Source organism: Nyctereutes procyonoides, unplaced genomic scaffold, assembly GCF_905146905.1.
Source record: "Nyctereutes procyonoides isolate TBG_1078 unplaced genomic scaffold, NYPRO_anot_genome, whole genome shotgun sequence".
Classification (NCBI taxonomy): Eukaryota; Metazoa; Chordata; class Mammalia; order Carnivora; family Canidae; genus Nyctereutes; species Nyctereutes procyonoides.
The window spans coordinates 21,179,203-21,193,298 of record NW_026575030.1 but is presented as its reverse complement, the minus strand read 5'-3'; the positions used below and the strand labels follow the sequence as shown (position 1 = coordinate 21,193,298).

Genomic DNA, 14,096 nt, shown 5'->3' with positions numbered 1-14,096 from the left:
TGAATAAATAAATAAAATCTTAAAAAAAAAAAAAAGTATGATCCATGGTCTACCTATATAAAAAACATCTGGAGTTTTGGTTAAAAATGTAAATTCCTGGACCTTATTCAAAACCCTGCAGCTTAAAAATGCTTCAAGTGATTCCTATGTACTTTTAAGTTTAAGAATCACGGTCTTAAATTTATGATTTCATGAAAAAAATTGTGGAAGATAAATAAATTTATAATGAAATTCAATTGTGAAAGTCAACCCAGTAATTCTTCTGTGTACCACACATTTACCAATGATCCACTTAAATATTTATTCAGAGGATAGCTACATTACTCAAGTATGGTCACTTCTAACCCTGTTATAAATTATGATGCTCTATTCAGTTCAAAGTCAAAAGTGAACAATTATAAATCATTCTAGATTATTCAAATTAAGATTCTCTTCCAGCAGTAAAAGTAATCAACAGCTTATTTCATTGCTCAATTGGGTGATAAAATAACACTAAAAATAAAAATATCCTTTTTAGTTTTATATTTAAGAACTTATAGCACAGTGACTACAGTTAATACTGTATTGCATATTTAAAAGTTGCTAAGAGAAAATCTCAAAAGTTTCCATTACAAGAAAAAATTTTTTATAACTATATGGTGATAGACATTAAGTAGACTTATGATCACTTCACAATACATACAAATACTGCAAGGTAATGTTGTGTATCTGAAACTATTATGAAGTTATATGTCAATTATACCTCAAGAGTAAAAAGAAGACAGGAAAAAATAATTTACTTAGAAAGCTAAAGTTAACACTAATTTCTAAAGTATGATTTTTTTTAAATGGCTAATTTAACTTTAAGAAAGAAAAAGAAACAAAACCCTCTAATAGGACCAAATTTTTTTAAATCACTTTAAAAATCTCTGTAAGGGATGCCTGGCTGGCTCAGTCAGCAGAGCATGCAACTCTTGATCTCAGGGTTGTAAATAAAGCCCCATGCTGGGTGAAGAGCCTACTTAATTAAAAAAAATTTTTTTTTTAAATCTCTGTGACACACATATATAGATACATATGTCACAAAATGACCTAGTTTTGGTAGCAGAATGTGTTAAATAGGTGATTAAGGAGTGCACTTGTGAGGAGCACAGGGTGATATATGGAACTGCTGAATCACTGCATTGTATACCTGAAACCAACATAATACTGTATGTTAACTGGAATTTAAAGAAAAACTTAAAAAAACACAACAAAACCAAAAATGACCTGATTTTAAAAAGATTGACCTTACCTCTTTCTGTTCCTAAAGTTCCTATTGTACATAAATTTTCTCTCATTTTGGAAAGATTCTTTCTGTGTTGTTTTTTTTATCTTTTTGGTGGAGGAAGGAAAACTACACTTACAAAGAGAACTTTCAGAACTGCTTATAGGTTAAACATTTACCAAGATTTTAACTCTGTGTAGAAACACAGACCTGGAGAAAGCCTTAAAAAGTCACAGTGTTCAGCCTTAAGACAAGCTCAATTACTTTTGGTAAATCCATGGAAATGTGGGGCTTAAAAATTTTTTTCCTTTAAGAATGTATTCACATTAAAACATGGTTATATCTATCTATATCTGGTAGTTTTATTTTATTTTATTGGCTGTAAAAAATCTCACATATGTCTATATTTTAACTGAAAGCATTTTTGCTCAGTCTCTGCAGAGAGAAAGGACCAGTTAGTATACAGCCTTTACATAAACTGTTTATAACTAGCAAAATAAGGGATGCCTGGGTGGCTCAGCGGTTGAGCGCCTGCCTTGGGCTCAGGGTGTGATCCTGGATTCCCAGGTTCAAGTCCCACATCAGGCTCCCCGCATGGAGCCTGCTTCTCCCTCTGCCTGTGTCTCTGCTTCTCTGTCTCGCTCATGAATAAATAAATAAAATCTTTTAAAAAAAATAAGAGTCTTATCTTGACTTTCTCTAGACAAAACAGTCTAATTCCTTTAACTTTTTCCTTATGAGGTAAAAGACAATTTTCCTGGTGAGTTTTGGTTTCTTACTCTACAATTTACTCTTTTCAATTTTATCCCAGTTTAAAGTTCTAGTCTCAATCATTTCTTTCCTGTTAAATTCTTAATGACTTAGACCATAATCTCTCCTTCTCTCCTCCTAAACTTCTCTGCTAACCATCTTACTTACCTAAGTCCACTTCATGCATACCTGGGAACCTGGTCTCCTTTCCCAAAATTGTTATATCTAACAACAAAAATTCTACCAAAGCATGTATCAAGTAACATTTCCGATCCCAAAAGTATTCTACTAACCTTCTCTCTACCTCCAACACAAGTGCATTAAAATATAGCTATCAAGAATCCTCTACCAAAAGACACACCTGTTTACCTGCTATAAAGTAAAGAAACAGGGGTGCCTGGGTGGCTCAGTTAAGAATCCATCTGCCTTCAGCTCAGGTCATGATCCCAGGTCCTGGGATCAAGCCCCACACTGGGCTCCCTGCTCAGCTGAGCATCTGCTTCTCCCTCTCCTTCCCCCCACTCATTCTCTCTCTCACACAAATAAATAAATAAAATCTTAAAAAAAAAAAAAAGTAAAGAAACAGGGGCACCTGGATGGCTCAGTCATTTGGGCATCTGACTCTTGATTTCAGTTCAGGTCATGATCTCAGGATTGTGAGATTGAGCACCTTGCCAGGCTCCAAACTCAGTGTGGTGGGATTCTCTCTCTCTCCATCTGCCCCTTCCAACTCAGATGCTCTCTTTTAAAAAAAAAAAAAAAAAAAAAGGAGGGGGATCCCTGGGTGGCTCAGTGGTTTAGCGCCTGCCTTTGGCCCAGGACGCGATCCTGGAGTCCCGGGATCGAGTCCCATGTCAGGCTCCCGGCATGGAGCCTGCTTCTCCCACCTCCTGTGTCTCTATGTCTATCATAAATAAATAAATCTTTTAAAAAAAAAAACAATATCTAAAAAGACAATGACCTATAAACAATTCCATTATATAACATAATCTGCATCAATAGCTACCAGACAAAACTTTCTCTATCTAAATCTAGGCCTAATTCTTATCACCTACCTTGTTTCAATGAGGTAAGCAGTATATGTTTCCTGCATGTTCATGGCATTTCTTCCAGTTCGCTTTTCTGCTTCTGAAACACTAATTTCTATCTTCTTCAACCAAAAATTATTTTCAGTCATCTGGGCAAAAACAAATGGAAGAACAATAAAACTTTAAGACAGTATTTGAAAAAAAACAGTGACTGTAATAAAATCCATTATTGGTAGGTATTTCAAGCAAATTTCTTCTATTTCTTGAGTTGCAAAGTGTTGCTAAATGATAATAGCAAATGATATATATCTCATTAGCAGCATTTTGTAGCATATTAAATTCTTCTAAAAGCTATTTTAACATGTATTACATATTTAATTATTAAAACATAGACATTTTGTGTGACCAAGAATCAATCAATATAGAAGTGCCTAAGAAAAAAATCTAAAAACATTTTATACAAAGATGAATAATCCTCAATACTAAAATCTAGGGATGGATTGGTGGCACAATGGTTAAACATCTGCCTCTGGCTCATCGTGATCCTGGCGTCCTGGGATCAAGCACCACATTGGGTTCCCCCAAGGGAGCCTGCTTCTCCCTCTGCCTGTGTCTCTGCCTGTGTCTCTCACGAATAAAGTCTTTTAAAAACAAATTAAAATCTAATTTTCAGTTTTACCAAAGTCGAATCTCTCAAAAAGAAAACACTATACATGTGCCAAAAGGCAAGATTTTCAGATTAAATTTAAATACAAAAAAAAATAACAAGTCATTTTAGATTCAACTTTAGTTTTATTTTTTTATTATATCCAACTTTAAATTTGCCTAAACATTTTGGCAGTGGTTAATAAGCTCCAACTGTGAGACAGCAGCAAGTTTAAGAGCAGACCCCTTTCTATTCCTGCTAAACAGTCCCCAGGCTTATGCTAACGAACCAAAAAGAACAATACACATACCCCTATTGGTTCAAAGGCTGTTATGTGTGCAAAGTGTGCCACTGAGGAAGGTTCTTAAAAATGCCAGCTAACTCCAAGTATAAACAAGAAAGACAAAATGAGACCATGTGATAACTGCTCTTTGGGTTTTTTCCCTTTGTTCTCTCTCAGAATTCAGAGGTGGGTTTTAATTAAAAATGCTGCACTACATTTTAGCTGGGGGCAATTTGTAAAGACAAACATGAAAAACTGATATGAATGGAACCATTTTAAAAGGGAGCCAAGTGACCACCACAGAGAAATGGCCTTATTCCTCTGTTTGTACCAGGCAAAAACCTCTGGACTAGGCAAAACAGTAAATGTTTTAAGCAACTGCTTGATATGTCAGAAGAACAAATATCCTGACCACAAGTCCACAAGATTATGGACTTTCTGAAAACAGAATCTGTAGTAAATCTGTAGTATCTGTAGATACTGTAGAATCTGTAGTAAAATAATGTATAATTAAGAGTTTAGCCCTTTTTTTCTCTTAACTCACGTACCTGCCCCCATCCTTTCTTTTTTCTTATAAAAGCTCCTTACTTTCACCCTAGAAGCAAGATACCATTTGGGTTTCTACTGAAACAGTATTCCCCAACTGCAATTCTTTGATCCCAAAAAACACTTGTTTGCCTCCCACTGTGGCTCTTTATTATCAGGTTAACAAGAGACAGAAGTAGAAAGATGGATGCATCAAAACATAAGAGGAAAAAACTGTAATAAAACCCATGGTGATGATTTATACAGAAAATCAAACCCATGTGCTATAAGGAGAGAAAAAAGCTATGTGATACCATAAAAAATTAAATGATGAATAAATTAATGATTTAAGTGCCCCCAAAATGCTGAAAAAAAAAAGTGAGAAGATAAAAATGCTAAATGATGATAAAAAGGACAGAGAACTAAGAACCAACCCAATGAAATTATTAGTCGAAAAACAGAAATCACTCAGTTGTCAAGTAAGACATTTTTATAAAGTATAAGCTGTATGTTTAGGTACTGAGAGAAAACAAAAAAATATGAGGTTCCTTGCTCAGCAGGGAGTCTGACTCTCTCTCTCTCCCTCTATCCTTCCCCCCAGGCTCATGTGCGGACTCTCTCAAATAAATACAATCTTTAAAAAAACAAAAGAAAGTTCAAGAAATCACATAAGCACAAAACACCAAACATCATGCTTAGGAAGCCCTCGATGGTTGATACACATATAATTATAAATAATAACTTTGGCCCATAGCCAAACACTTTGATTTACCACCATCTACTCCAGTGAAAAATCCCTCCAATATTGTAAACACGACTGATAAAGCAAATTATCTCCCCAGCCAAAAAGATAATGCATATGAGTCATGAATTTACCCTCATCCCATCCAATTACACAGAAGGAAAAAAGAAAAGAATAAAATCAGCTAAAGAATGAAAACAGGAACACAACAATAACAACGTTAAGGACTTGAAAGATGATATAAATTGCTTATCCTCTCAGTAAAGCGCAGAAAGTGCCAAGAATAACCCAACTAGAAGCATAATTGTTAGGATACATTCAACAAATTTAGAGATAGACTGACTTGACTGGAAGATGAGCCAAGGGACGTGTTTTAAAGAGAGACAGAATCAGTTTAGATATATTCAAAGCAGATTTCTCATCAGAGTAAAGAATATCATTCAAGAAAGAGTGATGCTATACTCTGACTCAAGGAATAATGTCCAAAATGTAGATGTTTGACATGTGAGTCACTACTTTCTACCTAAGACTAAATAAATAAATGTGGAAGAGGGACATACTTAAAAGACTAATGAAATTCTTTATTTCCAACTCAAAGAATGAAAATGAATACAATCCATTTAAAGTTTTAAAAATGTTGCAAACCATTAAGAAACAAACAGTAAAAAGCAGATAAAAGTGATAAAAAGAACTATAAGAAACTATTAATTCAATAAACATGTCTTAAGTATATACCATGCCAGGCATTAGCAATGGAAAGAAACTTGATGCCTGACACTTCAGGAGTTCACGGCTTGCATGAAGAATTCTTAGCCCGCATAGTGACCCTCTTTAAGATTAAAGACAAAATGAAAGCTAACCTGAATATAACTTTATGGATTAAATATTAAAAGAGTCAGTATTTATAGCATTTGATTTAATTTTATTTAAATCACACACTAAAAAAAAATGTTTATTGTTACATTGAAAATTATAGGAAAAAGATAAAACCGGCAAAAAAAAAAAAAAGGCCAATTGAGATGGAGGTTGAGCTAATCAGAAAAGAACAATGCAAAGAAAAATAAAATATACTGGGCAGTAAAACTGACATTGCAAGAAATCAAATCAGTAAGAATATGACATAGTTGGGAAGCTTCCACAGAATGGTGATGAAAAAAAAAGATCCAAAAACAGGTAAAAATGATTTAAAACAATTAGAAAAACCCCAAAGAACCAACATTTAACTCATGTTGGCTCTTAAAGAGAAATTAGAAGAAAAAGAACAGAAATAGTAATCATCAGGGTAATTTAAAAGAAAAAGAAACAAGCAAACAAAATCTTTCCTGGACTGAAATAAAGTTCTAAGTTTTCAAACTGAAAGGCATGTGGTTCATGTAGAATGAACTGGAAAATTTAAACATCCCAACAGGATTAAGGCAGAAACATAAGAAACAAGACCACCACAAAAGAATAAATATCAAATCTGCCTTAGACTTCACAATAAATCCCAAATGACAAAGGAGCATCATGCACAGGACATGCTTGAAATCTTCAAACATATTAACATACTGTTGCTTCAAAAATCCTAGCAGGATTTTTTGTAGAAACTGATAAACTATTCCTAAATTTATATGGAAATACAAAGGATCTATAATAGCTAAAACAATTTTGGACAAGTTGCAGGACCCAATTTCAAAACTTTTTAAAAAGTGAAAGTAACCAAGACAGTGAGTATAGTACTGGCAGAAGGAAAATCAATGGAACAGAACTGAGAATCCAGAGATAAATCCTTACATTTAAGGTCAATTGATTCTTTTTTTTTTAGGTCAACTAATTAAAAAAAAAAAAACACACACACACACACAAAGGCAAGTCAATAGTGAATGGAGAGTCTTTCAACATATGGTACTGAAACCACCAAAGGTCCACATGTCAATAAAGGAAAAAAGGGATTCCCTGGGTGGCTCAGCGGTTTAGCGCTTGCCTTCTGCCCAGGGCGTGATCCTGGAGTCCCGGGATCGAGTCCCACGTCGGGCTCCCTGCATGGAGCCTGCTTCTCCCTCTGCCTGTGTCTCTGCGTCTCTCTGTGTCTCTCATGAATAAATAAATAAAATCTTAAAAAAAAAAAAAAAGATTTAGGCCATTTAACTCACAGTATAGGCAGAAATTAACTCAAAATGGCCCAGATATAAGAGCTAAAACTGAAATTTCTAGAAAAAAAAACCTAGGAGATTCTAAGAGAATCTAGGAGATTTTTCTCCTAGAAAAAATATCTTTTTTCTCCTAGAAGAAAAATCTTTGTGATCTTGGGATATGCGCAAGTTCTTAGATATAATACCAAGAGCACAATCCATAAAAGAAAAAAGGGATATACTAGACCTCATCAAAATTAAAACTTTTACTCTTCAAAGGACACCATAAAAGAGGGGTATCTGGGGTGCCTGGATGGCCAGTCAGTTAGGCATTACTTCAGTTCATGGTCTCATGGTCCTAGGACTGAGCAGCACATTGGGCTCCCCACTCAGCAGGGCGTTTGCTTCTCTTTCCATCCCTCCCACTGCTCGTGCATAAGCATTCTCTCTCTCTCTCCCTCTCTCTCTCAAATAAACCTTTAAAAAAAATTAAAAGCTAAAGCAAATTTCATGTTGTATGTAGAGATTACTGAAAAAAGAAACTAAAAAACCAAACATAAATTGACCACATAACCCAGTAATTACACTCCTACAAATCTTAACTCCAGAGAAATGTAAACATACATCCACACAAAGACTGTATATGGGTGAATGATCACAGTTCAATTCAATTCATAACAGCTAAAAACTGAAAACAACCCCAATATCCATATAATAGTGAATAGATTAACAAAATGTGATATATTCATACAATCAAATATTATACAATATTAAAAAGGAACTCATATATGCTATAACATGGTTGAACCTCAAAAACATTGTAAATATAAGCCAGACTCAAAAGACAACATATTGTATGATTCTATTTGTATGAAATACAAAAAAATCCAAATTTATACAGAAAGCAGACAGTGGTTACCTATAGCTAGGAGTGGGAAAGGAGATTAACCACAAAGGAAAGAGGGAATTTGGGGGGATGATAGGAATGTTCTAAAACTGGATTGTGGTGATGGTTGCATAACTCTAAATTTACTAAAAATTACTGAATTAGATACTTATGAGTGAATTTTATGGTATATAAACCATACCTTAATAAAGTTATTTAAAATAAAATCTGAGTCCACTGAAATAGACAAATAGAAAGTCTGATGAGGAACAAGATATTTTCAGTTCCAATGTATGTCCTACAAAATATTAATTACAAAAGGGTCAAGAGAAACTTGATATTGAAGATGACTGGAAATAAAAGTGATTCCAAAGTATTGGGCAAATACAAATCACGTGTGAAACTCTTGAGATGCAACCAGAACACAGCATCACTTTCGTGGCAATTTCTGCAAAAGCAGCATAACCTGAATTTAATTATAAGAAAACATCAAGCAAACCCAAACTGAGAGGCATTCTACAAAATAACTGGTTTCTAATCTTCAAAAGAGTCAAAGTCACCAAAGCAAAGACTGAGAAACTCTGCCAAACTGAAGGAGACTAAAAGAGACAATACAATTAAATGCAATACATGGGTCTGGACTGGATTATTTTGCTGTGAAGAAAACTACTGGAGCAACTAGCAAAATTTAAACAAAGTTTGAGGATGAGATAGTAGTCATTTATCAATGTTATTTTCCTGATTTTTGATGGCAGTATTGCGGCTACATAGGACAATGTCCTTGTTTGCCCCTAAATACAGAAAGGTTTTTAGTAATCTCTATACCCAACGTGGGGCTCAAACTCACAACCCCAAGATCAAGAGTAGCAGGCTCTACTGACTGAGCCAGCCAGACAAGACACCCCTCATACTGAAAGTTTTGGGAATGAGATGAGGGAATATGATACTGGTTCACTATCAAATAGCTCATGGGAAAAAGGATCTTCATACTGCCCTTGCTTATAAATTTGGTGACACTCCTGTAAGTTAATTTCAAAAGTTTTAAAATAGGGGATCCCTGGGTGGCGCAGCAGTTTAGCACCTGCCTTTGGCCCAGGGCGCGATCCTGGAGGCCCGGGATGCATGGAGGCATGCTCCTGGTGCATGGAGCCTGCTTCTCCCTCTGCCTATGTCTGTGCCTCTCTCTCTCTCTGTGACTATCATAAATAAATAAAAAATAAAAAAAATTAAAAGTTTTAAAATAATCATTTTATGCACATAATTTTTATTTCAATTATGTTTGGGGGGAGAAAAAAACAAAGATACATGCCTTCCAAATCATTACAGAGAATAAAACCAAAGAAATTATCGCCCACAAAGGAAAAACGCAAAAATAGAAACCAAAATAAGAAAGTATAAAACCTCAGAGAAGAAAATCAACTAAAAATAAAGCCAGTTAGGATAATGCAAATGTTTTAAATTCCCTATGATAAAAGAAAGATCTAAAATATAACACAAGGCATAAAAATTACAACATGGACAAACACAAGTAAACTGAAATAAAAAGAAATCAGTGTAGCATCAGACCAAGTAAGTAATCAAAATAACTGGAAATCAGAAAAAAAAAAAAGTTGATGATTAGAAGAGCCAAGAATCAATTCACCCTCAGATTAAGGGCCAGTTTGCCAGAATTTGAATCCCATCTCAGCCACAGATTAGCTGTGTAACTCTGGGCTAATTTTTTAATCTCTCTGCCTCTCCTCATCTGTAAAATGGGGATAAGAGTACTTACCTCATAACATCAGGAACATTTAATGAGTTAATGGAGGTAAAGAGTTCTAAAAGTTGCCTGGGTTTAAGTTTTTTTAATTATGAAAATAATATACTCTTAATGTATAAAAATTGAAAAATAAAGGAAAAGTTAAGTAAATATTAATCACTTGTATCCCACAACCCAGCAGTAACCAGTTAATATACTATTGTTGGTGTACTTCCTTACAATCTTTTTTCCTAGATTTGATGCTTCTGTGTTCTGAAATAAATCAAAGATCTTAAGTTTAACAGCTACCCAAAGAATTTACTTTCCTTGGTTAGGGTATTCATCTACAATGGTCAAATGTAGCAGGCAATATGTTAAAAATAATGTCTTTACTTAGCCTGAGTAAAGCTTATCAGTTATAGATACTAAGAAAAATCCAGTTAAAATACATGACCTGTTTTCTTGTGCTTTTTTTATCTTTAAAAATATGTATTTTAAAAACAACAGTGGGGATGCCTGGGTGGCTCAGTGGTTGGCCCAGGGCGTGATCCTGGAGACCCGGGATTGAATCCCACGTCGGGCTCCCAGTGCATGGAGCCTGCTTCTCCCTCTGCCTATGTCTCTGCCTCTCTCTCTCTCTCTCTGTGACTATCATAAATAAATAAAAATTAAAAAAAAAAAGAAAGAAAAATCTGAGAGCTACTGAGGGTAGAAAATGAGGAAAAAGTTGTTTTCTTTTTTTTTTTTTAAGATTTTATTTATTTATTCATGAGAGAAGGGGGGTGGGGCAGAGACACAGGCAGAGGGAGAAGCAGGCTCCGTGCAGGGAGCCCAACGTGGGACTCGATCCCGGGACCCCAGGATCACACCCTGGGCTGAAGGTGGTGCTAAACCGCTGAGCCACCCTGGCTGCCCAAGAAAAAAATTTCTCGAATGTGATTTAATCACCTGCTACTGAACAGGTATATTCTGTAACTACACCTGTATATTTTCTTTTCCTTTTTCATGCTATTCTCACCCACACAAGCTTCAAACCTTGCTCACACTCAGAGAACTCTCTGCTGCCAATGGTGAAGATGTTGTGGCACCAGTTGCACAAGAACTCTCTGAGGCCCACGGGTACTCCCAGGCCTAGAGTGCACTCCCTGAAAAATCACTCATGACTCCCTCAGGCAATGAATTTTCTCTGGACAAACACTTAACTATCAATGCAATGGAATCTTCTGGCCTGAAAAAAGTTCTCTTGCTTCCATTCCCATTCCCTTGCTGTTTCATCCCTCTTCTGCCAGGACTAATTGCTACTTTCTTTTTTTTTTTCTTTTTTTTTTAAAACATTTTTATTTATTTATTCATGAGAGACACACACACAGAGAGAGAGAGAGAGAGGGAGAGAGGGGCAGAGACACAGGCAGAGGGAGAAGCAGGCTTCATGCAGGGATCCTGATGTTGGGACTCAATCCCTGGACTCCAGGATCAGGCCCTGGGCTGAAGGTGGTGCTTAAACCGCTGAGCCACCAGGGCTGCCCTAATTGCTACTTTCTTGGAGGTTGGATTCCTCTCTCATTTTTTCATTTTCTAAACTATTTTAAATAGATCTGACAATACTTTAAAAGAAATGCACTCTTCCCTACAGGGGAGAAAGTATGAAAGGAAAAAAAAAGGAGACTTCTCATCCAACAATGGAAAGGAAAAGGACTGAAGGACTCACAGAAAGAAAAATAAGACTACAGAAGAGCTGATAGCAGAATTTTAAAAGTCCTGATTAGTGACATTTAAAACCAAAATAGATTTGAGATTCAGGCAGTGATTGTTTCTATTACATCTTTGGGTTTTCAAAGTTACCCCTAGGGGCAACTGGTATAAATTACTGCCCAACTCTGTAGTCAAAAATAAGCACAATGAGGCAAGCTTTCTGCATCTCTACACACCATCTGCACAGATATTTTTGTGGTACAAAACTGCTTGATAAATCCACACATCTTTCACCCTTTTTCTCCTTAAAATTGCAACTTAAACTAAAACACTTAAATCCAGTATCGGAGCAATTAACAAGTCTATTTTTAACTTTTTTCCTTGGAATGAAGCAGCATGGCTTACTGGAAAGAGCACTGATTCCAAAGCCAGGACGACCTGGGCTCAAATCCCAGCCATACCACTGACTCACTTGTGACCTTGGCGAAATTACTTCTCTCTGAACCTCTGCTTCCCCATCTTTATCGGTCTTTTGGGAGTAATTTACAGATTTCTTTTTAAAGATTTTATTTATTTATTCATGAGAGACAGAGAGAGAGGTAGAGACACAGGCAGAGGGAGAAGCAGGCTCCATGCAGGGAGCCCAACGCGACACTTGATCCCGGGACTCCAAGGATCATGACCTGAGCTCAGGTATAGACCGCTGAGCCACCCAGGGATCCCCAATTTACAGAATTAAATGAAAAGTAGAGCTTACTGTCCATTGCACACACAAACAACAAATCTAACTTACCTTTCTGCTCAGACCACAGTCTTATCAATAACAGCAATAATAACATGGCAAAGGTTATTGCAATACTTCTCTACTGGAGAAGAAGAGGAGATAGAAGAGAAAGAGTAGGGGCGCCTGGCTGTCTCAGTTGGTACAGCATACCACGGCTCTTGATATCAGAGTCATGAGCTCAAGCCTCATATTGGGTATGGAGATTACTTAAAAATAAAATCTTAAATTTTAAAAAATTTAAAAAAAAAAAGATGGAAAGGGAGTAGATGACCCTCTAGTGGTGGGCTTGGGGGTTTTGACAGGAAGGAGACAAAACATACAGTATAAGTGAATGTATGTGTTTAAACTCCTGATTCTGAAATAATTGATTCTGAAAATATTCGTCCAAATGGACTGGACAAATCCATTTAGAATCACTAAATTAGGGCAGCCCCAGTGGCGCAGCAGTTTAGCACCGCCTGCCGCCGAGGGCGTGATCCTGGAGACCCAGGATCTCTGCATGGAGCCTGCTTCTCCCTCTGCCTGTGTGTGTCTGCACCTTTCTCTCTCTGTGTCTCTATGAATAAATAAAATAAAAATCTTTAAAAAAAAAAAATCACTATAGGGAACTGCTTTAAGAAACCCCATATGGGTGGCTCGGCGGTTTAGCACCACCTTCGGCCCAGGGTGTGATCCTGGAGACCTGGGATCGAGTCCCATGTCGGACCCCCTGCATGAAGCCTGTTTCTCCCTCCGCCTGTGTCTCTGCCTCTCTCTCTCTGTGTCTCTCATGAATAAATAAATAAAATCTTAAAAAAAAGAAAAGAAAAGAAAAGAAAAGAAAAGAAAAGAAAAGAAAAGAAAAGAAAAGAAAAGAAAAGAAAAGAAACCCCATAGGTTGGGGTGCCTGGGTGGCTCAGTGGTTGAGCATCTGCCTTCAGCTCAGGTGGTGATCCCAGGGTCAGACCAGAGCCTGCTTGTCCCTCTGCCTATGTCTCTGCCTCTCTCTCTGTATCTCTCATGAACAAATAAATAAAATCTTAAAAAAAAGAAAAGAAAAGCCCCATAAATCTGGTCACTGATGAATGGTACATTTACAAACATTTTTCTAAAATGTCAGGTAATACAATTTTTACTGTAGGATAGCAACTTTGGGTTTTCAAATATCTTAAAGTGAATATACATAAGTTTTTTTTATACATAAGTTTTTTAATGAGGTATTTATAATCACTTTTAAATTAAGATAAACAGAGTTTATACTATAGTTGTGACTTCATGTTAATTATCTAAAAGCTTTCACCAAAAAAATTACCAAAAAAAAAAATCTTTAAAAAAATTTTAAGTAATCTCTATATCCAACGCGAGGCTCGAACTTAGAATCATGAGATCAAGAGTCACATGCTCTACCAACTGAGCCAGCCAGGTGCTCCAACAAAATTTTTATCATCATGATCAAATCAAAATTAAACTCATGATGTTGTCAACGAAAGATGTGATCCTTGCCTTTTGAAACAATCTAAAATTGCTTTTCCATAAACCCAAGAGATTGGCAAACATTTTAAGGTCTGAAAATATTAAGTGTTGATAAAGACAGAAAGTGTCAGGCACTGCTGATGGGAAAATAAACTGGTAACATCTCTTTGGAAAGGAATTTGGTATCACCTACTAGAGTCGAATGTGCTAATA

The 14,096-nt window shown here is 36.0% G+C and overlaps 1 protein-coding gene across 1 annotated transcript in view; it reads right to left on the bottom strand.

Annotated features, from left to right (window-relative positions):
• SNX4 (sorting nexin 4) overlaps positions 1–14,096 on the bottom strand; it is a 70,267-nt gene that overhangs the window by 52,858 nt on the left and 3,313 nt on the right. Inside the window, exon 2 of the mRNA XM_055316352.1 lies at positions 3,052–3,173. Within this exon, the coding sequence (XP_055172327.1) occupies positions 3,052–3,173 (122 nt within the window). The remainder of the gene's footprint in view (positions 1–3,051; positions 3,174–14,096) is intronic.